Source organism: Porites lutea, chromosome 14, assembly GCF_958299795.1.
Source record: "Porites lutea chromosome 14, jaPorLute2.1, whole genome shotgun sequence".
NCBI classification, from domain to species: domain Eukaryota; kingdom Metazoa; phylum Cnidaria; class Anthozoa; order Scleractinia; family Poritidae; genus Porites; species Porites lutea.
The window spans coordinates 7585407-7612587 of record NC_133214.1 but is presented as its reverse complement, the minus strand read 5'-3'; the positions used below and the strand labels follow the sequence as shown (position 1 = coordinate 7612587).

Below are 27181 nucleotides of genomic sequence, written 5' to 3'. Positions count from 1 at the left end.
GCATTGCCTCGAAACTCCTTTCCAGGGCCGGTTTAAGGCCCCTCCACATGAATCCAGATAATATATGCGGTTTCTAAAATGTCTGGATTCGTCCGCGTATGACCTCATTCTGCTTTGAACGCTACTTACCCTCGATGCATTGTGGGCAGCACGCACCGGGAACTTGTCCTGGTTTCTTGCCCTTCAAAAACGAAAACAAACAATTTCATTGACATAATAATGTTGATACTTTTCCCCTGTTTTCTACTCTGTTTATGAGATATTATGAAGAGCTACTCTTAAAATGTTTCTTCCCTTATTCTCTGTAGAATGATTAAAGCTTGTAACAAGGAGGCTAATTAAAAATTAAAAAAAATTGTCGGGTCCCAATTTCTGCGAGTTTTGCGATTTTTTCAGCGATCCGCAAAAAAGAAGTTATCTTAAAAGAAAATTTTCCCAAACATTTTTCTCGCAAAAATTTACTCTAGAGTCAATATTCTGTAACTTAAATTCGGTGCACAAAAATGCAGTACCAAGAAATCGTGTCTGTTCAATTACAACTTGTCTCTAATTCGGCTTCTGGTCTCTTTCATTCAGAACAGGTATTGTTTAAAAACATGTATTTCCATTGCAATCAAATACGGTAGTTCCCGCAAACATTTCGTGTCACACGATGAGCGCCAGAAAGAAGCCTGGGATCCAAAAGGAGAGGCTACCAAGTTAGTTGGAAATCAAAATGGCGGACCGAATTTGTTGAAAGCAACATTTTCTGCCGGGTTCTTTTTCAGTTTTTGGCCGTCTTCAGGCGAAACTGAAGACGTCGAAAGACGGGACACCCGAGATTTGAGGATCGAAAGGGAACAAAACAGGAAACATGAATCTTCGATGGATAATTTCTCATTCAAATGTGATGGAAATAAAAACCGCGCGCTTATCGATTCTTGATGATATCTTGTGTCACCGTTCATTCGATGCATTTGGTTAAGAACTAGCTTTTGGCTGTCAAGGTAAGTGAAAAGATGGATTAAAACTAAGTACCTTATCCTTTCGTTAATGGTTTAGTTTAGAGGCTAGGTTAAATTTCACTAAAAAGCTCATTTTAAGCTTATAGCGGCAATCTGCAGAATACGGAATGGCCACCGAATGACCTATGTCCATGAAGCTAAGTGACTACGGTTAGGAAACTGAGTTAATTGAGTTCCAGCTAGGTTATTATATAGGCAAGCTGGAACTTGATTCATTCAGTTTCCTAATCCTAATCACTAAGCTTCAGGCAGTGATTGCTCAAACATTGGATAACGCTATCCAATGGATAAATCACTGTCTATAGCGTTATCCACAGGAAATCCAACGGAATACAGTCAAATCCAGTGGATTGTATTATCCAACTTTTGAATAACTGCCCCTTGAGTCGTGCAGCATTGGGTAGACATTTGGCCTTCTGAAAAATACCCTTAGCTGCGGCTAATCCCTGTTACACAATTTTCAGCCTCAAAACAAAGTAATCTGGCTATCAGTCACTCTGTGACATCAGTGGGAATTGGGGAAAGGAATCTGGAAAGGTGGGTGTGAGGGAGGGGAGGGAGAGTCAGGACTGTGATGAGGGGTAGACCAATATTAATTTTTCAAGAGAAAATCTGCCCTGCTTCATAGCATTTACAAAGGATACATTCTTTGCTTTATCTGAGGGGTGCTATGTATGCCCAGGGCTTGGGGTAGTGCCATATTATGGGCTGTATAGGTATGTGCCACTGTGAAGGGTATGGTTTTCAAGCAGTTTAGTCCGGGATAGGCCATAGAAATCAGATATTTTAGGTCTAGAATAGGGTATGATTTTCCAGGAAACTAATCAATGTTGGTTGAAGATTTTAACGTAGCCTATAGCTAAGCCGGGAATTGACGCTCATAGGATGAAATCGACAAATTTGAATTTAACTGCAACTCAGTTTGATAGCAACGTGGGCATCCACCTCACTAGTTTCTGGAAAGTGGCTACTCTAGGATCGGAAGAGATTTTGAATGTACAGGGTAGCAAAATTCAGCTGAAGTAAGTCTAGTATAGTCTAAGGGTTCTGTGGTCCTAGCGGCACATCCCCACCCAAACTTTCTTACATTACTCCTCCCATACCCCTGCCCCCTGCCCCTCCCTGGGCTGTGTATGTACATGTATGTAAGGGGTGGTGGGCAGTTAAACATTTTGTCACTGTTAACCACTGGATGCAAACCAGTGCTGCTTCGCATTAACTTAAATGAAGTTAAATTGTATCAAATGGCCTAAAAATATCTGTGCCTGAGTCTCTTACCTTTGGACATTTGAGTGATCCTGGAGAACATTTCTGAGGCTCACATGTTACTGTGGTATTTTTACAGTGGCATATTTGACAACCCTCTATGAACCATGATTCATTATTCTGTAACAAAAGACGAAATTGCCAAAGATTAAAAATTATCCTGGATTTCATTCTACAAAAGTATACTGATTTGTAGTACTGTCACCACCCTTGAAAAGGGCCATTTCTGGTGGCTAAAAGTCATTAAGAATGACAGGAACCAACTCATTTTAAGGACATGTCTGTCAAACAGAGGTTTTCATAAAAGGGGCGACAGTCATGCTACAGTATTTGCTGTCTCTGTAAATGCAAAAGCACATCCCCTCACCTATTGAACTCCAAAAATTGTTGTCCAGTTTTGTTATTTAAGACTATATTTTGGTATTGAAACTGTTTTTTTGTTGTCTGTTGATGGCGTGGATGGACTTGGATTGATATTTGAAATAATGATGATGATGATGATGATGATGATGATATTAATAATAATGGTGTCAATATTTTCAAGTCTTAAGTGCTGTACCTGAAAATCACCAAAACCTTTATGGTTTGTGCTCCGAATGAAAATTGTTGAGCAAAGGAATAATAGTCTCTTAACCCTTTAAATCCCGAGATCTGTGACCAACATCAATTTTCTCCTAACACTATAGGTATATTAATCAAGTAGAAAGGTTATGAGAATTAATAAATGGTCACTCAAGGAAATTTGCTTTGATCTTTTCACAAATTCTCTCAACCAATTTTTCAAGAAATGTTTGGAGGCCAGTCTGGAGAATTTGTATCTTGATCGTGGTGCTTAAAGGGTTAAAGAGGGAGAGTCATCTAGGTTTGTTTACTTTCTAAAGTTGGGTATAAAATGGAGTTTAGTTTCTTGCAGAGCAAGAGTCACAGTCTGTAGTAAAGAGGTTTCCTGCAGTCACAGTTCAAGGATTTCTGCATGGAGAAGGTCAGCCGTCACTGGATAAAATGGTGGAAAACCCGCTAGGATGACAGACCTAAACCAGGTAACAGCTACTTAGAGTCAATGCATGTTATGTTCAATGTACTGTTTAGGCTACTAGTGTGGTCTTTTTTGTTTGAAATTGTGGATTGTTATTTGGGGTTTGACAAGCTTCGATGTTGTTTTAGACACTGACGCCAGTCAAAGTACTTCCCAGGGCCAGTCATATGAAAGCTAAAATGAGATATAATGTCATTGGATAACAATATTATAACTATTATTATTATATAGCTGGAAATTTTTTCCCCAACAGCATGAGCTCTCATCAGTTACTTAGAGGTCACATAACATCTAACAATGAAACTCCACCTCAGGAAACATTGAGATTTTAAGGAAACAAAGTTAACTGTTTTTTGTTAGCATCTTTCATTGAATTACAGTGTAAACAGACATTAGTTGTTTTGTACTTTAACATCATGATTTATGCAGCTGTCTCTGGGCTATAAAACCAGCACTTAATTAAAATGCCATAAATAAATGAAGCTGTTTATAACATTAGAGAGTCTTGCATAAGGGGGTAAAAATAATAAGTATAGAAAACTATGGCATCATTGAACAGTATAATTTTTTTTTGTCAAGTACTTGTTGTCTTTTTCATTTTAACTGGTTTTTGTGAATGTACATGTATTAGTAAGATCCAGGATGTCTTGGGCCTTGTCGGCTTATTTCTCGCAACTGTGTTAAATCCTAAGTCTTGCAAAGTAAAGCTGTAATATTTTGTACTTGAGACTTCAAGTACTTCGATTTTCTTTTTGGCAATATTAGCACCATTTTGGTGACCAATTTAAGCATTATACTGTGGGGCTGGTGGTGGTGGTACAGTAGAACCGCGGTAACTCAAACTTTAAAGGGAAACGAAAAATAGTTCGAGTTAGCAAAGAATTCGAGTTGTCAGGGTAAATTTCAGTGAAATTTGTATCCGACTTCAACGTATCGAGGTTCTACCGTATTTACAAACTGCAGCTTAAGTTAATGGCATACAATGATTCATACATGTATCTCAATTTGTCATACCTTGAATGTTCTTCTTTGATGAGTACATGGTGTTGATTCTGCAAAGAAGAGAATACAAATAAACATAGTTCTTTGCATTTGCTTTTCTTGTTACACTGTTATAGTCTGTGCGTGAATCTTTCATTAAGTTAAGTTAATTCACCTATTACTTCATAGTTCTTTGGTAGTTCCTATGTTGAAACTTACTTATTATTTGATTATAAAAAAAAGGATTTTGATGAATGATTATAGTGGAAACTTCAATCTTTAGTAGTTAGATCTTCCTTGTCTTTTAATCCCCTTTATCGTTCATTTATTTTAGTGTGTACTAGCTACTGTTCTGTACAGGTTACAACGTCACTTGTTGCGCAAAGAGTTTAGGCGAAAAGGAACCTGTTATGATAATGCCTTTTGCTTGAGACTTCTTTTTTTGGTGATTTCTTGAAACTCTAGCTTTTGATTCTGTAATCGAAATTGAAGTTGCAGAGTAGCTCTCTCAAATAGTTTATTTGTTCGTATTTTGTTAGCGTTTTACGCATCAAATTCTACCTTTTTCAACCAGTAGCTGAATGTTTTTCCACCTACGTATTTTTATCCTTTAAATTTTTAATTTCCTCTCAAAAATTTCGACTTACAGCAGTACAGTAAAACCCTCCTGTACGGACACCCGCTTAACACGGACACCCCGTTATCACAGACAGTTTTCCTTGTTCCTGGGGAATTCCTTTACATTTTCTCTAAACTCAACCCGCTTAATACGGACACATTCCATGGCCCCCCCTGTGTCCTTATTAATGGGGTTTGACTGTAGGTTACTGCAGGGCGGGACTACGGAAACTGTCGGATTTAGTGGGGTGTTTGCACCAGCCCCCGCCCTCCCTGCTTGTTCCTCGGGGCTCAGGGCGTTAATCCCAGAAACAATCTGTCAAGATTAACGGTAAATATAAAACGACTTTTCTCACCTAAGTCTTGAAAACCTATTCCCAAGTGGTTATAGTCGATGTTTTTCATAATTATTGTATTTACTCTTCTAATTCCCTTCATATCCATATCAGCCAGTTTATAAGTTAAATTTTAGACTATAGACTATCTTTTAGTCTATACTATTATCTTCTGGTTTATCGACTATTCAACGTGGGTTTGTTCCTAGGCTTTCCTAGCATCGAATGGTCGAGACATATTGGCGTCTTTTAATTCAAAGGCTTTTTGTTCGAGCTGAGTACAGTGTATGCCCTATCAACAGTATTACCCCTCTGGCAATTTTTACGCTTATTTCTGTTAATTAAATTTATATCAAGAAAGGAAATATAATGTAGTATAACAACGGATTGTGGATTACAGTATATTCCTTTGATTAACACCATCTTGCGAGAGGTCACGTTCACGCTCTTTTGAACTCCTATTTATATGGCTGGCCCGTGTGGCAGACATGAAACTCAATTCGGCTGTGGCACTCTTTGTTTTTCTGCACAAGGTGGTTGTTGATGAAATCCTTTAATGTGTCCATTCAAATTAAAGCGACTAAGCAGCACTTTCTTGTTGTTCTTTTTATTATGCTGCACAAGGTGGTTGTAACTTTTGAATTTGTTGATGAAATCCTTTAGTGTGTCCATTCACATTAACGCGACTAAGCAGTACTCCTCTGTGGTGCTGTTTATTTTGCTGTACAAGGTGGTTCTTAGTTTTTTGAGTCTCTATTTGTAATTCTGGTTTGACAAATTAAAGATTCCTGACAGTGCATTATTGCATTCAACCCTTTAAGCCCCAAGAGTGATCACCATCAAATTTCTCCTTGTGATACCCATGCTTTGTAAAACAGAGTGGTCATGAGTGGTCATGAGAATTACAGACATGGTGACACAAGATGACTTTGTTTGATATTTTATCAACTTCTCCCCACTACTTCTGTAGGAAATGACTAAGGGCAACAAATGAGAATTCAAATTTTGATCTTAGGGTTTAAAGGGTTAATTTTTCATTGTCATCTGTGTAAGCTGGTCCATGAACTTGCATGAAACAAACAATTGATCAATGAGGCTATCGCGAACAAAACCCTACTTATAACTCAGAAGATTTGGAAGTATATCAGAGCTCTGGCTGAGCAAAGAACAGGTTTTTGTAGCTGAGCTCTAATCTGCGGTGTAGGCTTAAACACTTATTAGAAAGCGCGTAACTTTCACTCATTGTTTTCGTATTTCTACCTGGAGTAAAAGGACGAAAATTGAATTTGCCCATTGTGGACGTTTACCGGTGAAAAACGTAAATGATACTGCCGGTCCAACCTTTGATTTCCCTATCTTTTCCAGCAAAGTCTGTGATAGTTTTAACATCTTTTTATTTTACAATGAAACAGAGAGCTACCAAAAGTAAAAGCTTGCCGTAAGGCCGAAAGGTTAAACCTATAGGATTTCGCAGTGAAAGTAGACAAACTTTTGCAGAATACTTGGTCTATTTAATCCTAAACCTATCGGAAGAATGCAGAAGAATTGAATCCCCAAAATCTGTTTTATCTAAATCACGTCCCAGACGAGTGAAGTTTGCCAGAGTTGAAGGCCGTATTGGCGTAGAAAACCGTTCCAAATGACCTTTCCTTATCGTTTATTGTCTGATTACAATTTTAATTGAACCTCTTTTCTTAATCTTTATTAAAATCCACCTACGACTTTCAACCTCCAAAACTATAAAACCTTTCCAGAAACGTCTCTTCAGCAGAGTTAAACCGTTGAAGTGGCTGAAATACTCGAGTTTTGCGTTTATTTTTATCCTTTGTCGTATCTTGCTATAGTTGCTTTGCTGTCATCGACCTCGGAATTCAGTCATTTGTTATTTGTTTTATTATTATATTGCTCGAAATAGTGAATACAGCCGATGTTTATGTCATCCGTCGAGTTGACGCCACCGGCGGAACGATCAAAGGTTTCCCGCCAAAATTTGGCGGCCTGTTTGTTCGTTACATGGCTTTAAAGCCGTCTGAATGTCGACTAAATGAATTCTGGATAATAGGGGTTTAAGGAGAGAATACCCTTATTAGAAGATTACAAAGTTAAAAGTGTGAGACAGGGTGGTGTTTTGCGCAGTTACAATGATCTATCTACTATTTTAACATCAGATTTGTTAAGAACAATGTTCGTGTAAATTGAATGTTTTAAACAAATAATATTTGTTTGGGATAATAAGGCTCAAGTAGAAAAACATGTGCTTGTATTTACTCTTGCGTCAACGTGTGATGTATAAACAAACCAAATCTTCAATGTTTAAAAAAATTTAAAAACAAAGAGATGTTCTCATATCAGACTAATTATCTCCAAATTGTGTTTGAATACTTTGGCGTTTTCAAGAATAGGCATAACGAGGATGAAAGAGTTTCCTTCAATTCTCGTGTCAGAGTTTTTACTTACAAATCATTATGGCTGGGTAATCAGCTATAAAATGTTTTGGTATCAATTAAGAAAGGATGTTTGTAGTAAATTCGCAGTCTTATTTGTCATTGTCAATTATGTTCGGATTTCCTTGTTTACTTTTTTCAAATTTGCAATGAGAATATCGATTATATCAATAATACTGACTTGAACTATTTAGAATAGTTATATGGCGAGTCAAGTCTGCGGTCTGCGGTTAGTCCTTCCGAAATAATGTTAATCGAATTTATCTAATTAATCGAACTAAGGATTACTACACGGACAAGACCATTATAACCACAGAAGTATCGGTCTAGTCTGGCCGACTTCCTATATATGTAACTTTGTGCAAACGTATTTTTAGAATTATAGAAACTCGTTACGTTTTCCCTTCCTGCTAACAGCATCAGAAGTTAAAAGTCCAATCAGTCTATAAAAAAATATTACGGTTTAGCCGTTTATATACCTTTAAATGTTGTTTTTAGGGAGAGACTCTTACGTTTTTCCGTTTCCCATGTGGTTTAGGATGCAGTTGCCTCGATACGTTTCTTTATTCTTAGTGACACCTAAGATCTGAGATTTGCAAAGTTAAATTACTAGCTGAAAGGGAAATGGTTGGAATTTTAAATGGCCGAAAATTTAGTTGATCATTGAGATTTCAGGGCGAGGGTCGTCGATGGCCTTTAGATTTACGTCACAATAGGTTTCTTTAGCAATAACGAAGTTGAGATCAGGCGGTCGAAAGCTAGTGTTTTTAAAAAGAATTCAGCCAGAAAACCTTTTTGATTTTTAAGAAGTTTTGGCATTTGATTGTTCATTAGGGAACTTTATGTTTTAAGTCGTGTAGTGACGGCAAAGAAATGTAATACACGGGCAGAACTGTGTTTTGCTTGCTAAACCTATTGTGCCTTTTAGACGTTCTTCTTGCCGTCGCCGTCGTCGTCGATACTGTTAAAGCTCCCTCAAATTTCCTAGCCAAGGGCAAGTTAGGATTTGGTCACGTTCTGGATGATTTGTGTTTGTAAAACCAGACACACAGTTTGTAGTAATAAGCATTAAAATGTTGCTCTTTGGTTTTAAGTCTATTACTAAATACCCTCTAATGGTCTGATCTGTAGCAAGAATAATCAGTGGGCTTGTTAACTCGCTGTGGTCTCAGCGTGAGGTTGGAAGACTTCATATCGTTAGTCGGATTAAACGTGTGGTGCATTTGCTGGCTAATGTGTTTGAAGAAGGATCATAGCTGATTAAGCAAAATAAACCGACAAGAAACTTATCTTCAAGACTGAAGACTGAGAACCTATTTCCGTATTGCTTACGTCGGTTTGAACTGACATCTGTTGACAATCTTCTACGGCATACAACTAGCATTGACGAGCAATACAGTCATCACTGGGGTTTGATTTAATTGGACTGGCGCATACATACACCATCTTATCATTCCTTCAGGTTCATATCATTGTCCTCATCTTCACTTAAGCAGACCACCTCGTCATAGCTAACAGAAACAATGTGCGTATCAGTTTAATAGTTTTGGACTTCCAGTGACCGTGAGAACGAAACCATCTCAAGAATCCAAAACTTTAGGCCACCCTGCCCGGCTGGCAGACCACCTTCAGTAAAAGGGAAAAAACCCTCTGTTCTCTTTTTCGCTTGCGTAGACCGCTTTATCTAACATAACTGTCATTAACAAGGCGCCTAGAGAAGGCGCAGCGTTTTTCTGTTGGGTTTTTTCCAACGAAATTATCTAGATCGAACCAACCGCTCGCTTAAATGCAGATTCCTACATGACTCAGTGTCTTTTTATCAGGACTCCCACTCTACAAAGGGGTAAAACAGTGATCAGCCATGCACGAAGTGCTCAGAATGTTTGTTTGTCCGCGTTTTTGCATGCGTAGGCCGTTTTTGCCACATAACCAACAGAAATAATTCTTTTCGACAGTTTTTTTTGGGTTAATTCACCGGTAGGAATTTAAGACCGGACCGCCTTAAGCAACCCATAGCTTAAACTGGTAAAGGCAGTTTTCTTCGCGGCAATAGATCGGGGCTCTGACCTGACGGACGTGGACCACCAAATACGACATAACATGAAGAACAAAGGGCATTATTGGGGGTATTCGGTTTGGGTTTTCATGACCGTTTTTAGGTTTTGCCGTCAAAGGATTTCATACCAGAGCTCAACATCCAGTCGGAATACTTTTGATGTGCATTAGAAGTAAATATGTTATAAATTAAACCCAATTATATGACTTAGAAATTGAACTGCAACATCAATAATCAAAACCACATTTGCAGAGCTTGGCAAACCGAAAATAGAAGAGTTTCATTTTCATAGTTTCGAATGTAAGGTCACGAGTAAGAACCGTCTTGCACGGAAAACTCAGTTGATGACACAAGCGAATTCGTTCAAAGAATTTTCTTTACTTTTGCATTTCTCGTTATCACACTGTCGTTATCCTTATCTTTTCTAAGAAAAGGAGTAAAATGTTTACCGGTGGGGGGCAAATTGCCCGAAAGTTTATCGGACAAATTATCTATCGACAGCAACATCATTACGCCAACGGAAAGACGCTAAAAAGAATTGCAAATGGACAGGGTATTTTTTGGCACGAATTGTATCCGGGCTTACTCGCCACATCCGTAATAAAATAGATGAAAACTGACCGCACCCAAAGCTGAAATTGTGTTTTAATTTTCTTCATCGGAAGATCAAGAATAAGCAAAATTTGACGTAGACTAATGGGTTAATTGTTTCATTTTTTGACATTAGTTTTAAGTATCGCTCTTACAAGCGAAGAGATACAGTTACGTAAAAACGGCGAAAGTTGAAGTTGGCCCAACTTTTTCAAGTTTCAATCCATTTCCATTCTTGCCGTTCGTAGAAACAGACGACAGGAAACGGTTTCCAATGCAAAATTATACTTAAATAACAAAACTGGGTCATTATTTTTGAAACTCAATTGATGCGAGAGACGTTTTAGCTTTGTTAAAAGAAAGCAAACAGCGTGACACAGCCCCTTTAACTAAAGACGATACAAGTTAGTTCTATACCTCGAGTTTCACTGCAAACTGGACAACATTTTCCCTCTGGTTTTTTGATCTCTCCCTTGCATGCAGTCAGTCTCGGACATACTTCTTTGGTGCATTCCACAGATTTGTTCTAAAACGACGAACAAAGGAAAGCTGGTTAATTTTCTCAAATCGTGCAATATTCCCCAAGTCCAAACCAAAAAACACCAACAAGCAAACTTCAGGAAACCCAACTGAATTTCACTTCCTTTCAGATTAGGGTAAAATAAAATAGCAACACGCCAAAGTCTTGAAACTTTTTTTTTACAGAGGTTTCGTTTAAATGCTCACACTACATCGTAGGGTTCTTTCCACAGAAAAACGTCTTTATGTGTCTCCGTAGTTGGCTATAACAAAGGTAGCAGCTCAGTTCTATTTCAAATACCTTTGACTTCTCCCTCTTAGCTAATACAATTATCACCGATTTATATATAAAGGCATCAAATTTGACCTTCCATTTAATACAAGTAATAAGCGTTAAAAACTAAACGTGAGACCATTTGCTATAAGCTTCTTATAGTCGATCTGGTAAAGTGGCAATTTTTTTTTTTTTTCAAATTATTTTTAGGCTTTGGATTGTCATTGTTATAACGGATGTGTCGTTATCTATTTCACAATCGATTTGGTCAAACCCCAATGAATTAGCTGATTCCCTGAACTTGTTTAAGTTAAAGTTTTTTACTGTTTTCCATGTTGGATGTTTATCTTTATTTGTAACTAGTTTTTTTTATCACAACGAGTTTAAGCCCGAGTTCACACCGACGAAGCAAATGTAAAACTAGTGTTACGTTTAGCAAGATGATTATCTCGACAGAAATCAATTAAGATTTAGTAAGCTGTTACTGTTTTTTTCGCTTTTTGTTGAAGCTGTAGTTGACAGCCTTGTTGTTGTTGTTGTTTTTTTTTTTTTTTGCTTTCTTTCACTGTCTAGATGGTACATAGCCTTTGAAGTTTGAAGGCTATTCCGAAAATGGATGTGTTTAAATGTTAAATTGTGCTACTGAGCAGTAGTTTCCTGTGGTGCTGTTATTATGTTGTACAAGGTGATTCTAACTTTTGAGTCTGTGGATGAAATCCTATGATGTGACCATTCATATGAAAGCTACTGAGCAGTACTTTCCCGTGGTACTGTTCATCATTCTGCACCAGGGAGTTCTAGCTTTTCACTCTGGATGAAGTCGCCCAAATGAAACTACTCAGCCGTACTCGGCACAACGCGTTTCTAACTGTTTCACAAAAGTGAAATTGGTATTTTTCCCTTAAGAGTTAAATTTGGCCGCTGTGGAAAGTGGAATTGAGTAACTATACGTAATGGTAATATCACATAGTCTTGTTCAGCTCTTTACTTCTTTATAGTGTAGTTCTATTTAATTTGCTTGACATCCCGGGCTTGACATAAAATGTTGTACGATAAAGAACCTTGCACGAAAGAGCATGAATAATGTGACCTAGATATCGAGAAGAAATTTCTGTGTCAATATTTTTGTTAGATAACATATTAGACCATCGTAAACAATGTGTTAATTATAGGCATTTCCTTTCGTGTTATGACCGAGTACATCGTTAAATGAGAGATAATCATCTCGTTTTGACGTCATTCTTCTAAAAAAGAAAGACTCGAAATTTCGTGGTCTATAGAATAGTTTTTGCGTAAAATTCCTCGGAATAAAAATCGATCTCAAAGATTGTCTGCATAATATGTAAGTTATGCAAACGGATTGTGAAATTACCAGGCATAGTGGAAGGGGGTATTTGAGGCCTGCCTGCACTGATGACAAGAGTTTCATCTCCAGAGCTATTTGAAGGGCTCATTTATTTTCATACTACTTTATAGTCAACTCTCTCTGATACGGACACCTTTGGGATCGGCACCACCACTACACAACTGTCTCTTAACGGACACCTCTGTAAAATGGACATCTAGAATGGCCCCGGCCTTTTAATTCTAGGGTTCTTCGTTTCAACGTTTGAAGAAGTGATATTATAAGTCTTATACTCAAAGTAGCAGAAATCCGTAAAAATTTGAGGAAAGAGTCCAAGTTTCACTTTGTAAAATTCTGGAAAACAAACAGTGCGACGCGAAAGTTCTGCTAAAGTGATTTCATTTGATTGGTTACGCTTATGGGTGTCTTTCATAGAACCACCTTGAATTGAATAGCACAGGGAAGTACTGCTCACCAGCTTTTATTTGATTGGCCAACTCAAGCCGATTCCACAAAAGTTACAAGTATATCGCATGTCTCCACAGTGGACAGTGCAAATGGACTGAAAGTGTTTTTTTGAAAATAGGTGATGGGTACCACATAACATCTCCTATAGTAGTTTAGGCGTGACAGTGCCTGTAGAATACGGAGCGTTCCAACTGTTTCCTAATAGTAGAAACACTTTTTTTATTTCTCTTTTCGTTTTTGGTCATCGAAACGCTTAAGTACACATCAATACATTTACGATGAGCCCTCTAAACCTATTGTATTTTTACGTTCTCGTAGCCATCACGTTGTCGGATCGTAAAGTCGCTCGTAGATTGCGGAAAGGAGTGACTGGCCCTCAGCTGACCTTGTTCATATTGCAGTTGCTACGTGTCTTGAAAAGTCAAATCATCACTTAGAAATGAAGTGTAAATAAAGCATGACAAGAATGATTTATTAATAGAAAGATACGAGATATAAAAGCATGGTTGTCATAACTTTTTGAAGAAGTAGCCCAGATAAATTGGTTTCACCTGCATGTGCGGGTCACGCATGATTTTCTCCTCGTCGGCTCCTCGACTGAGTCGAATGTGTTAACCTCTCTGTTTATAATGTAAACTGTACCTTATATTTTAGAAGAGCAAGAGAAGATGATCGGTTGAAGAAGGAAGGATGAAGCAACGAAAATTTCCATTGATAATATTTATAAACAGGTCAATCTGATTTTTTACAGAACTTAAACATTGTAAAGTCGCGTAAATTGTTTACTATGCAAATGCAATTTGTATAGACTATGGGAGCCTTATAAACAAGATAAATTTGAGGTCCAATTAGATGGGAAGCGAAAGGAATTTGCAGTTATAACTTTAGCTTGCGAGTGCCTCCATTTATAACTCTCAGGCAACTAATAGTCTCACGTATTCCTCAGCTACCGGCCTGGAAAAAATGATATGTTTGATGACTGACAAACCGCTGAAGGTTGAAGAGCCTATACTTAGACATTTGTGTTCAGGAAAGATTTCCTTTGTCCACTGATTTAATCAGACGTGTTTGTGTAACAAAGCCGGCGTTAATCCTAAAAACTGTTGCATTTTCAGGCCTGGACACATGAGTTTGTTGAGAACGTTGTGTTAAACTATTGCGAAGGGTGTAACCTGCACGAAACACTCCCTAAAGTGTGAATAGTCAAGACTCCTCGATGCTACATTGATTGGCTCTATTAATTTTCTTTCCTTCCACCTCTCTGCATTTGAAGTTGAAGAAGTCGCCAGAAAGAACTAACTAGATGTATAGAGTGATAGTAGGCTTTGAAATATTTTTACAGTTGAGCAGACAACCGAAATCCAATTGGGTCAATTCTTCTGATCTTGTTGTTTAATCCACTTCATGCTTAGAAATTGTTTACACTGAGAAGACAACAATGACCTTTCAACAAACAGTTAAAGTTAAGCGGGTTACATGTATATCAGCCACAGTTGCTAAAATTCTACCAATCCAATTTTGATCGAAGAAAAGAACAATTGCTTTGTCGAAAGGTTGGCTATTTTTTCTTGGGTATTAAATGAGACAGCTCCAGTAATTGAGTAGGGGAAAAACAAACAAAAAAAACCATTTTTTTTAGCCGTTTCGCGGAATTTTGACATCAGTGTTAATGGAAATCAAAAGTTTCTAGCCGTCTTTTATAAGTACTGATAAAAAGACGACTATAAACCTTTTACATGCGGGAGAGCGCAGTCTTTTAGCGGATTTCCGAGGGCAAAGTTTGCCAAATTGCGCGTGCCAGAATTTAGAGCCTAATTTTGCCCCAGTATTTACCTTCCGCTGCCGTCACATCCCTAGGATAAGCGTCTTTCAGTTTCATATCCATTTATACACGCCTCTGCGCTAAACGCCAGCTCATTTGGCAGAGTCATTGTGCTGTACTGAATTTTGTATCTCTGAACAAAATCCTGCGGTGTTACCATTCAAATGAAACCTCTTCAGCATTTCTTTCACATTGTACTTCTTGTTTTTTAGTATTTTACAAAAAAGAAACAAAGCATTATTCCTTGAAATTTTTGTGTGTGGGAAGATAGGAAGTGCCTTCTCGAATTAACCATTTAGCGTTTTTTTTAATTTTCTATTGTCGAAACTTCCTCATAACATTTACAGTTGTTCTCACTTTTTCATCCGGAATAAGAAGAACGAGTTAAAACTGGATGTTTTGTAATGTGGAACGTGTCACCAGTTAAAGCAATATGAGGAAAATCTTGAATTTCTTAAGATCTGTTACGAAATCGAACGCCTGGAACATATGGACCGAACATACGGGAAGAAAGGCTTGGACATTTGCGCGTAACATATTTGGAACAATGAAAGGTGCACCTTCTCGCCAAAGAGAAATAAATAATAATTTCATTTTTGTTGATAAAAGACTCGGATAATAGAATCTTACTCCGGGTGTCTGGAGTGTTTTAGTCATCGACTTTATTGATTATCATTGGTTCTTATTTTCCATGGTCCTTTGCCAGCTTTTATCACTTTCGACCTTAATCTGTTATATTTTTTTAGTATTCATAGTGAAAGGAACAGTAATTTGGTATTTGGCACGGGAAATTAATTCTTCGAATAGTTCGGTTCATTTAAGTTTGACGACAGACGAAAGTGGTGTTCCTTTTATCTTGTTTTCATCAGTTCTGTATGACTTATTTGGTTGAAAAAGAATACATAGCAATTCTCGCTTGAAAAGCCTGACTCAGTTACAATTCTCAAAAATTTGATTTATGCAAACCATACTCGACACGGCTTCATTCACTCGCGGTGAAATGTCGTACGTTTCTAGTTGTCGAGTTTATGAACCGAGGAAATTCTGCGATGTAACCATTTTAACTACATCTTTTTCGTAGTCTTTTCAAATCGTACCCCCTTTTTCTGTATTTTTCCACTCATATTGGATTGTTCCTCAATTTTGAGCATCCCTCGGAGAATGAAATGCGCGGAAAATGCGTATTTATCATAAAAAAAGCAGTCATGTGCAGGACTTACTGTCTACTGAACGGAGGTCGTATTGGGTGTTACCAAGAGGTGATTTTTTTTCAGCATGACAAGACAGGTGTCGCCTTTTTGCCAGACTAACACAACAAGGGCCGTTTCGTAGTAACCTTTGATAACAGTGCTCTTGCACTGAAGGGCTATCCTGTATAAATATTCGTTATTATTATTATTATTATTATTATTAAGGCTTGTGCAACTGCGTGTTCAAAGCGTGGTTTCCATCTTTGATGATCGCTGACAATCTAAACGATCGTGTCGCGATATCGCGGAGATTTTCATGGGAACCAGCCTTCGATAAAACTGAAGTCTAACTCAGCGGTCATTACCGTCCACAATGATCTCCGTGATCGCCATATGATCGTTGAAAAGTTATTTCCCAGGAGTGGATGAATACGAAAATCGGCAAAAAATCCAAATTTCACTTTGCTTGCAGAAAAACAAATAGTATGGAAAGCACTCTCAGAGAGGTTTCATTTGAATGGCCACACCACTGGTTTCTTTACACAGACTCCAAAGTAAACCAACTAAACCTAATTAAATAGTACTATGAGAGAACTGCTGTAGAGGTTTCATTTGAATGGTCACTCCACAGGTTTTTATACACGTACTCAAGAGTTAGAGCTACCTAAAACAGGACTCCATCAGTTCCTCTGGAAGAGAAACGAGTAACGCTCCTGGCGACATGTTTTCCATAAGAAATTGTTGTTGCTAACGGATGTGAGCGTTGCTTTGGATTACATTTAAAGGAGTTCTGTCATGAAAGTTATCAAAATTTTAACAGTGGAAACTACCACCAAATTGGGTGAAACAAAATGAACTGCTTAAAACATTAAAAGAAAGTATAGATGACACAGCAAATACCAAAGGAAGCACAGATGGACAAATTTGGAGAAGATGGAAAGGGATTCTAATTGAGCTTTTTGAAAACTTCTCCGTCTAACGGTTTGGTTTTTAAAGTTCATTTTTGTTGCTCATAACGTTTGATATATTGCTTGGGAGACATATTCCTTCGACACAAAGCTGTGATTTGGCCATTCACTAGTAATTCCTCAAATTTCATAGCAAAAAAGGACGCTTAACTGGCATTATTATTTTGTTGAAACAAAATGAACTCGACAACCGCGACACTACTCTTTTTAACGTGGAAAGGAATGCGGCGTGTGCAGTCTAACAGTGTTTAAAAGGTTTAGATTCTTCTGCCATCCGTTCGATTGTTTATCAGTGACAGGTCATTTTTTGTACTTATTAGCCTGTCAATCCTTTCCATGAGAGTGAAAAAAACGTTTGAAAAAAACTTCACCTTTCATTTGGACAAATCTCGTAACTTAAATTGTACCATGCAAACGTACCCAAAGGTCTCATTTGAATGGCAATATGATAGGTGTTCACTCATTGACTATAACGGTGGAACCTTTTCTTGTCCATCTCACCCGACTGAAATAACTCTTGAGGTCTGTTAACAGTTAAGAGGTTCTTTATTCTTTTGACAACATCGTAATGTAAAAACCAAAGGGTTCAAGGTTAACCCTTTTAGTCCTAGACCACATCATGGATTACTTGTCGCTCGAACATTTAAGCCTGTGGACGCCGAAATCCTATGAGGTTACCATTGAAATCAAACTCCTTTGGCAGAATGTTTGCGTGGTACTATTTATTTCTGAGGATTTTAAAGACAAGAAGACTTGAAAGAAGTTTGATTTTTGTGATGAAGTATTCGTATGGCTACCAGTTTAAAAGTAACAGGGTTAAGGAATGGTTTGTAGATTCTTCAGCAATGTCACGAGTCTCGATGTTGACAGCTTTCATTAGGAGTGCTGTTCTTCAGAACTCTCTTGCATATACTCAAAACCTTTTTCACGTGATACCAAACAGAACCTTTTAAGCACGCACTTAAAGCAAAAATGTCATTACTACGGCCACGTATCCCAGCACATTTTCTTCCTGAAAGAGAATTCAATTTTTAACGTGCACTGAGAAGAGGCTTTGCCGAAGGATTGCGTGCATGTTCCTTTTTTCCCAATTTTTTTCATGGACGAATTCGTGCAATTTGATGTTCTTCTGGAATTTACGAAACTGGCTGTAAACTTTACTGAAATAGCTCTCTTTTTTGTTTCACTTGTAGGTCAAGCTTGAAAGATTTATAAGTGCTTTGATTGTTCCTTTTTTGTGATACATGTGAGAAACTTGAAACTTGACGTTATACGTACTTCGTCATGAGTGTAAAGCAATTTACTTTGCATACCAACGACATGGTCATTTGAGCACTTCAAAAGTAAGTATTCCACCGACCGAATCGCTTCGACCTTTAGCTGATAAGAAAAAGCGTTCTGGTTCAATATTACGTTACTTTCAATTTTGGATATTTCGTAATGTATACAAAATAGATACACGGGCCGCGTGTTTCATGTAGCGGTGCCTGGGTGTTTTATCTAAATAAAGCATACAGTGCCACCAAGTGTTTCTGCAATTATGTGTAATTAGTTCTCATAACCGAAACAACCAAACAAATCAATACGGTATTATTGTGCGGGACGAAAATTGGAATATTTGCACGCGTATTTTAGTCTTCTCTCGTTCAGGCACCGCGAGTGCATTATCTTCTTCACACGCGCACGGGTTTTCATCAATTACCTTTTTTCCGTGTGAAATGTAAATACCGCGTCTTTGATTTTCCACCCTCCGAATGTTTACGTTGAAATTTGAACATCATTTTTGGTCATTTCCTAATCCTATAAAAACCCTTTGCTGCCTTTTTATAGATCTGCTTCGGTTTCATGCCAAACTCGTGTCATCTGGGCATGCATTCCTTATCGAACGACGGTGCATTGTGTTGTCACGTCCTAAGGCGAATACCTTGATAGGAAGAAAGAAAGCGTTCACACAAACCTTACATCGGCACACGAAACAAGGATTTCCCGGCCCAATTGGTAGGTCAATGACTTCGTTCTCAACAGAGCATGATACCAGACTCCCTGCAGTAAAGACAGTGTTAGTTAGTGACTGCTAAATAGCTCTCCTACGGGCTAATACAGCCACCTAGCCTGGTATAGGCAAAATGCTAGGCCCTACAAACCTTCAAGTCCAGGTGTGGTCGAGGCCGCCAGCGAAATTAGCAGTAAAAACGCCGCTGAAGCTAACAGCTGTAAGTTAGCCTGCCTTGAGTGAAACATGCCAAGATGTTGTTTAGATTCTTACAGTCTCTAGCCGTAGTCTCAATCAAACCCTGACCTAACCCGATTACGTATACCACTTCAGTGGGTCTTAAGTGTCCAAGCTTGGGCTATGTAATGACAAGAAAGCGCGTGTGTGTCGCTTTTCAACAGATTTTTCCCACTTCCGTCACAAATAACCCGACCTCTCGGCGCCGACGCGTTGCCTGTAGGCGGAGGCCAGCCTTATGTGATGTATCGCTGGTTCTACTTGAGTCAAGCACGCGAATGTTAATCGATTACCAAATGACATTAATTACCGTGTTTGGCCCTAAGCTGGCTCATACCAAAATTCCAACGTGTTACTGCGGCCGTCATTCATTATCGCGCATCGCGGTCGCCCACGAATCAGGAAAAATTGCCAACAGGGATTTTCGCAAAAACCCCCCTTGCGGGACCCGGCGAGACGCCGGCCTTAATAGGTACATATTCATATACACATACACGCATACGGAGGCGAATGCTTCCTAGGGTGCTTGGTAAAACTTAGTTTACAGTTTTATTGTTTAGTGCCACGAGGAATAGTTTTTTGTAAGTGACTGGTGTTTATATCATAATGTAGGCTTAGTTTTTCCTTTCTTTTATTTGTCTACGCATTTCTTTGTTTGCCTCCGAATTGAATGAACAAAAGGAGTTTGGATTTAATCGCTCATAGTTGGGTGTTGATAGCGATCTATATGTTTAAACTTCTCGTGCGCGCCGTATGTCCGATAGAGAGAACACTTTTGGCTATAGTTTGCTAATTTGTTTTTAATTTCTTCGCGGTGTTACGTACACGCAACTTGACAGCATAATTTTCTAGGATTTCAGTACTAAGTGCAAAGTTTATTCAATTCATTATCAAGAATGATCTGTTGAATTACTCCAGCCATGCCGGCGCCGCCGCACAAGGCCTCCAAAAATTGGCTTAATTTTCAACGATTTAAGTAAGTCACTTAACTGACGCCTATGGCTTATAACCTTGTTAAATTTCCTTTCCTTGTCATTTGTCAGTTAGATTTTAACAGTACAACTGTTAAACACTTTTTTTTTTCTAAATACTGTTGAATTTTATCAGGATGAATTAGATTAAGCAAAGTACTAAGTTATGACTTGCCATTGAATGGTCACACTTTGTTATTTTGTCAACAAGTTGCAAAAGTTAGAACCACATAATATTGATCCAATTGGGCGCGATTGACTCTGTTGCTTAAAGTTACTAGTTTAATTACTCTTATCACATACATAATCTTTCAACAGTGTACACTTCAACACCTCTGAATAACTCCAAGAATGAAGACATTATCAGCCCGGCAGGGAAATAATTTTAGATATCAGGGGAAAAGAAAACAAATTCTCCGACCTTGTTTACGAACTACCAGCATCGCGGCGAAGCTTTGCTTTTCCACATCACTGCGATAAGGGGGGAAAAAAGACAATTACTTCTTTTTATTAAGATCGCAAGACGCCTCGACGGCTCGGTCTGCCTTGTCTACTTGCCTTTACATTCTTTGTATTCTTTATTAGGTGTTAAATAGATAAGAACTGTAAACTCAATTAACAGACTTTTCACTGCTTTTGTGTTTCTGCATAATAAAATATGGATAAGACAGCTCGCATATATTGCTTATGCGACTGCGGAATTTGTTTTGAAGAGTTATTTTTATATGTCGTTCAGTTAAAGCCAATTACAAACTGTTCACTTGCTGTCAAAGATACTAAAAATACTGCGTGATATAGCACTTGAACGCGTTTCATCAGTTTCTTTGTTAACGTTATTTTCAGTCATAATTCATCCATCACTCCTTACGTTTCGCTTGCTAAAATAACACTTTCAGGCGTATTTGTGTTGATAAACTCCTGGATATTTCGACCTTTCTAATACCTTCGTTTATCGCTACTCTTCAGTTATAAATCATCTTTTCAAAACTATAATTAACAAATTTATCCGAGCCTCTTAATTCTTTGGCTAGCCCGAGGTGCTGTAGACTATCAAGGTAGAAAACACTCCGCGAAAGGCGGTATGTGTTAGCCACAATTTTCCCAAGCATTAGACCAATATCAATATCAAGGCAATATCAAGAGATGTTTTTATGGACTGTTTCTTGACTGAGTTTCCGGTGAATAGACCTGACTTTATACTGTGAGACAAACGAAAGTCGCGGCGGCGAAAACGTTGGCGTGTGATTGATTACACCCTATCGAACTTTCGAATGTATGTATGAAAAAACTGAAACTTGAATGGGAACTATCAAAGTCAAACCTGAGCTTTCTTCTTCTGGCATTTTTTGTTATGAAGTTTTTTATCACCGTACTGTTAGGTTAGTTGGTAAAGCTCTTGGCTGCAGAGCGGGAGGTCGCGCGCTCGCTTCTTCATCGCACCAATACCTAGCAGGGGGGAATGTTGCGAGGGATTTTTAAGATAGATAGTAGAAGTTCCTGAAGTTCTAAAATATTGCCAGCTTTTGTAGCCGTAAAGCAAATCGTGTAAGGTTTTTTTCATCTTTTTTAGAACAAAACCTTCTGGAATATAAATGAGCTTAGGCTGTATAGGCGTGAAGATCCGCTTATTTAGAATTTCCTTTTTGTTAGTCTTACGCAAAGCAAATTGAGTTGCCTAAATACAATTGGCTGGAACTCGTATATGACAGTAGGTCTTTCTGAAAATTGTCTGAGCTCTGCCGGCAAACTAAATTAATGAAGAACACAAAAAGAAGGGAAAAACCGACATGTTGCTGAACAAAGTATTGATCAACCTGTTCTAAAGAGTAGCATACCACCTTTTGCTTAATTCCGGCATAAAACGGTTCCTTTTACAATACGTAGGGTTTGAGAAAACTACGCATGAATCCTGTAGCTGTCCTACAAACGGTCAGGGATCATCACGTTTCTGGGAAACTGCCCACCTACCCCTCCCCTAAGCCAACATTTTGCCGTAAGTGAGTAGTAAGTGTTAATTTTGGCTCTATAGGGGAGGGGCAGGTGGTCAGTTACCCAGAAACGTGTAATGATACATGGGACGGAACACCGAATGGGTGGACTTTCTACAATCGGCGATCCAGAGACTGTGTGTAAGATAATTATTTGCCTCTGAAACTTTAATATCTGTGAAGGAAATCCTATGATGTTCCATTCATTGCTATTGATTTCTTCAGATTTTTCTAAAAGATTATCTTTTTTTTATATCTGGAGTTTATTCTCTGCTCACCATAGGTTTAACGACGCATTAGTTGAAACCGTAAAGAGTCAACGCTACTGAGCAGTGCTTTCCTTGGTGTCTGTGCATATAATCATATATTTTGACATATACTTAATAAAAGCTACTGAGTTGTAGTTTCCTGGTGGCTATTTTTTATACTGCACAAGGTGGTTCTAACATTTGAGTGAATGGATGAAATTATGTGGTGTGATCATTCAAATGAAAGCTACTGAGCAGTACTTTTCTTTGGTACTGTTAATTATGTTGTACAAGGTGGTTCAAACTTTTGCGTCTGTGTATGAAATCCTATGGTGTGACCATTCAAATGAAAGCTACTGAGCAGTACTTTACTGTGGTACTGTTAATTATGTTGTACAAGGTGGTTCAAACTTTTGCGTCTGTGGATGAAATCCTATGGTGTGATCATTCAAATGAAAGCTACTGAGCAGTACTTTTCTTTGGTACTGTCCATTATATACTATGCAAAGTGGTTTTAAAGTGTTAGTTTGGGGATGAAATCCGGCCTAAATTGGGTGCATTCATGTGAAACTGCTGAGCAGTTTCATTTTCTGTTACCCTTTACGGATCATGCTACACAAGCTGGTTCTGCCTTTTGAGTGTCTTAAAAAGAATGTCCAACATACTCCACTGGATTCCAGACGTTACCTACTAGACCCTAGTGGAGTTATCAGAAGTCTTTTCGTGAAATGCCTCGTTCTTTAAGCTATGTTAATAATTAACCACTTCTGTGAATTTTAAATTCAAATTTTAGGTAGCCGTTAAAAGATATTTTCTTCTCGGTATAGTTCTGGCCCTTAGGAAGGCTAATATTGGCCGATAATATATCAGCCCTTTGCCGTAGTGCCAGCCTTGCATTCAGTTTTATTTTATGTGATTGATAGTTCAGGAGCGTGTATAACGGTATATCGGATGTATCAAAGGTTCGCTATTTCTTGTCAATCAGGAGAACTATATTTAACTGTTTCTGTTATTTCTGTGCCGAAGGATGTGACCTGAACAAAATATTTATTTGCATAGCATCAGGGGAAATGTTACTGTGTAAAATATCACCCACAAACTGAAAATAATTCATGAAGAAATAAATAAATCGAAGAGGGTTTGGGGCGAGCTGCGATTTTTGTTATTACAACATTTTGCAGACTTTTGCTTGGAGGTTCTGCACAAAGAACTTGTAAGAAGAGAACACCTTAATTCAGTGTTCATTTAGACAGAGTTATCAGCTATCCGGACACAAAGTTGGTTGAAAGATAGAGGCACACTTCTCGGTGTTAGGTTAGCAGATGAAACACTTCGGTGCTGTCACGAAACTCATCAAATTTCAAACAGTGGCAGTTTCCACTAAACTGAGTGAAACATAAAAATAACAGCTCAGAACATTAAAAGAAGGTGTAAATAACACTTCAAATATAAAAGAAGGCACGGATGGACAAACTTGATGAGGACTGAAACGGATTAAACATTGTGATTTTTGAAAACTTCATAGCCTAACTGTTTTTCAAAGTTTAGTTTTGTTCAGTGTCTGTAACGTTTGATTTAATGCTTGGGAGACACTTTCAGTTTGACATGAAGCTTTTATTTTATAATTTGCCAGTAATTTCGTCGCTATCGTTAAATTCCTTTCCAAATAAGGACTTGTATATAATTGGCAATATTAGCAAAATGAACTAGAAAGCCGTGTCAAAGCCCCTTTAAATTTGGGACCAACGTTCTTGCTGGCTTTAATTTGTTCTAATTGATTGAAATCTAGCTTATAAGAAAGCAACTGAAATGGACTAAAATTAGTCGTTGCACTTGATGCCGGATATTGACGTTTGGAATTCTAGTTGTTCGTTTCCTTAAACAAGATATAAGAAACTTGCTGCATTGAAAATTTTAAATTGCAGGCAATAACAAAATTCAAAATTCATTTGGTAAAAGTGCTGGAGAACAATTTTGTGAAAGTATTACTGACGAGATTTTCAGTACTGAAGTACTGAAGGATTTGGGTCACAGATTCAAAAGTTAGAATACAGTTCAAATAGACTTTTCAAGTTCAAAAAGAGAAAGAAATTTAGGGTGATGTTTCACCTCGTAGTCATGCAGTGGACGTCAAAGAAATGTACCAAGTTTATCAAGTTTAAAATGAGAAACGAAGTTAGGAAGATTTTTCGTGTCGTAGTCCTACAGTAGAGGTCAAAGAAATGTTCCAAGTGTCAGGGGCACCCAACGAGAATATAGTTCAAAACCACTTAAACATAGCATTGTTAAACGTATTTTAGTATTTAAACGGTAGATATAGGCATATTTTTATCTCCTAAAAATTTTTCATCTGTTCGGATTTCCTAGGTGAAAGTCTAGTGATCCGAAAGTTATAGGGATCAAAACTTACCTTTTCGAAAATTTCAGCCAGAAAAAAGGCTTCCGAAAATTCTAGGCGACCTTTTTAGGGTAAAAATCCGTTAAAAATAGGCAAATATACCATTTTTGGGTGTTCGAAAATCCTAGGAGAGGCAGGCAAGCAAGAAATTTTACAATAAATGTTTCGAAAATTCTAGATCTCAAATCGTCTTCCGAACAGATATTCTTCCGAAAATTGTCGTTGGGTGCCCCTGAAGTGTGATGCCCGTTCAGTAGTGTTGTTTTGCTCGTAAATCCAATTGCTTGCTTTGTTTTTGTTTTTGCTTTTTGTTCTGTTGTTGTTATTTTCCTTTTTTACGTTCTTGTTGTAACCAACGTCGTCTTGATAGGGGTTAAGCTTCCTAGTATCGTTCGTTATACAGGGGTTTTCGTTATAACGGGGTTCGTTTATCTCGGGTCAAATACCCCACTATTTTATGTCAATCAAGCCTTTAAATTCGTTGTCTAATTTTTTTTTTAGTTCATCTGTATTAAATGACTCTCAATAAGGATTACAATTAAATGTTGTTCAGTAATGTCAAGAATTTAAATACCTTCCTAAGTTTGCGTCACTGACTGTATCAAGAGATTTTAGTGTCATTCTATCATATTATGTTATTGTTTACTCGAATCAAGTAGCTTCATTCTTTTTGTTTTTGATATAAAATGCTTATGGGTATTACTCAAGTAGAAAACACTTGTAAGAGGTTATCGAATCCACATCAGTTAATAATATTTTTTCTATATTGCTACAAGCGGTTTTTTCTTTGCTGAAAATAAATGGTTATTTTCGATTTCTTTTTTTTTGTTATTAATAATGTGAGCTCTATAAAAAAACACGCATGCATGCATATGCAATACGAGTCATTTGTCTGTACAATATACTTAAAGAAATTACTTGCAAACGTCGTATTTTTAATATTTGCTGTCAACGGAAGAGATCAAAATATGTACCTTTAACACATATAGGAGCTTTTCACCGACAGGAAATGCCATTGCCTCGTTAACCCTTTCGTTTCTAGACCAGGTTATGGCGAGATTATCTGTCAATCCAACGTTAAATATGTGGAAGAAATCCTGTGGTATTGCCATTCAAATAAAACCTCTTTAGAATAAATTTTATTTGTTATGATTTTTAAAAAAAACTAAATAATTTTTTTGTTTATTGTTTCGTTTCTTTTAGTCACCATTGGAACTTAAAGGGTTAATCAATATCTGGATTTCCCGCACACTGTATTCCTACATAGTTGGACAAATTATTTCCTTTGTTCAAATTTTTACCTCCCAGAGTCAGCCAAGGGCTTGTCTTCATATATCCGGATATTTTTGAAAACGGATAATTTTTTTACTGCTATAGCGTTCCTTTCACACGTAAATGTAAACGATGTATTCGGGCACCCAAACGAATGTTTTTGACAACGCTTCCCAGAGTGGAGTCCTTTCGAAAGCGTCGGCTTATCGTTTTTGTGTGGACGGATGAAAACGGAGGTTTTCGAACATTTCATAAATCATACAGCGCATGCTCTGTAAGGGAAACTATCGTATTTCCATCTTTTTAGCACTTTTGAGTGAACACAGGTGAAGACCAGAATACGCTAAGAGTGGAACTTTTTTTTCATTTCATTTTTTTTAGACGGAGAAAAATAGTATCTGTTTTCGAAAGTATCTGGATTCGAGTCCAAAGAAGCCGAGTCTCTGGGTGAAAGCTTAATTATTGTGGGACCACTGATTCATATTAAACTTATTTGGCTGTATTCTCGCATTTTACTGTTATTTGTTTGAATTCTAATCGTAAAAGTGAACGTTCGTGAATTTTTATTTGGGGCTTTCATGGATTACGCCCTTCGAAGCGGGTTTCCTTAATTTGGCGTTGTGTTCCAAGGACTTAAGTTATACCTCGAGTGAACACATTGTTAGCAACTCCTTTCACTTCCCGATTTTAAAAATAAGAACATATAACGGCTCTTCTAACTCTAAGCCTGTGGACGAAATCGTATGGTATGACCATTTATATGAAAGACGGCTACTGAGCAATACTTTCCTGTGGTACTATTCCTTATATGCTGTACAAGGTGGTTCTAACTTTTGCGTCTGAGGATGAAATCATATAGTGTGACCATTCAAATGAAAGCTACTGACTGTGGTACTGTTTATTATGCTGTATACAAGGTGCTTCGTGCTTTCGTGTATGTGGATGAAATCCTATAGTCAAGTGTGACCATTCAATTGTGACCTCTTTAGTAGCACTCTTGCAAGGCACAATTTGCTGTTCTAGGATTTGACAGAGTAAAATTTATTGAATTTAAATTTAAGCCACTCGTACATGACAGGGTCAAACCGTTTCCTAGGATGTCAGGTATTTACTCAATTCCAGGATATCAAACGCGAAATCCATCTAAACTTGAGGAT

The 27181-nt window shown here is 37.7% G+C and overlaps 1 protein-coding gene across 4 annotated transcripts in view; it reads right to left on the bottom strand.

Annotated features, from left to right (window-relative positions):
* The window catches only part of LOC140925222 (BMP-binding endothelial regulator protein-like), a 26552-nt gene extending 7261 nt beyond the window's left edge, over nucleotides 1-19291 (bottom strand). For all 4 annotated transcript variants that reach the window (XM_073375210.1, XM_073375209.1, XM_073375208.1 and 1 more), the window contains exons 1-6: nucleotides 19062-19291; nucleotides 18875-18960; nucleotides 10749-10857; nucleotides 4321-4358; nucleotides 2283-2390; nucleotides 130-181 (exon numbers count right to left, since the gene is read on the bottom strand). In XM_073375210.1, coding sequence (XP_073231311.1) covers nucleotides 130-181; nucleotides 2283-2390; nucleotides 4321-4358; nucleotides 10749-10857; nucleotides 18875-18960; nucleotides 19062-19158 — 490 coding nt within the window. In that variant the 5' untranslated portion in view covers nucleotides 19159-19291. The remainder of the gene's footprint in view (nucleotides 1-129; nucleotides 182-2282; nucleotides 2391-4320; nucleotides 4359-10748; nucleotides 10858-18874; nucleotides 18961-19061) is intronic.
* Between the last annotated feature and the right edge of the window lie 7890 nt (nucleotides 19292-27181).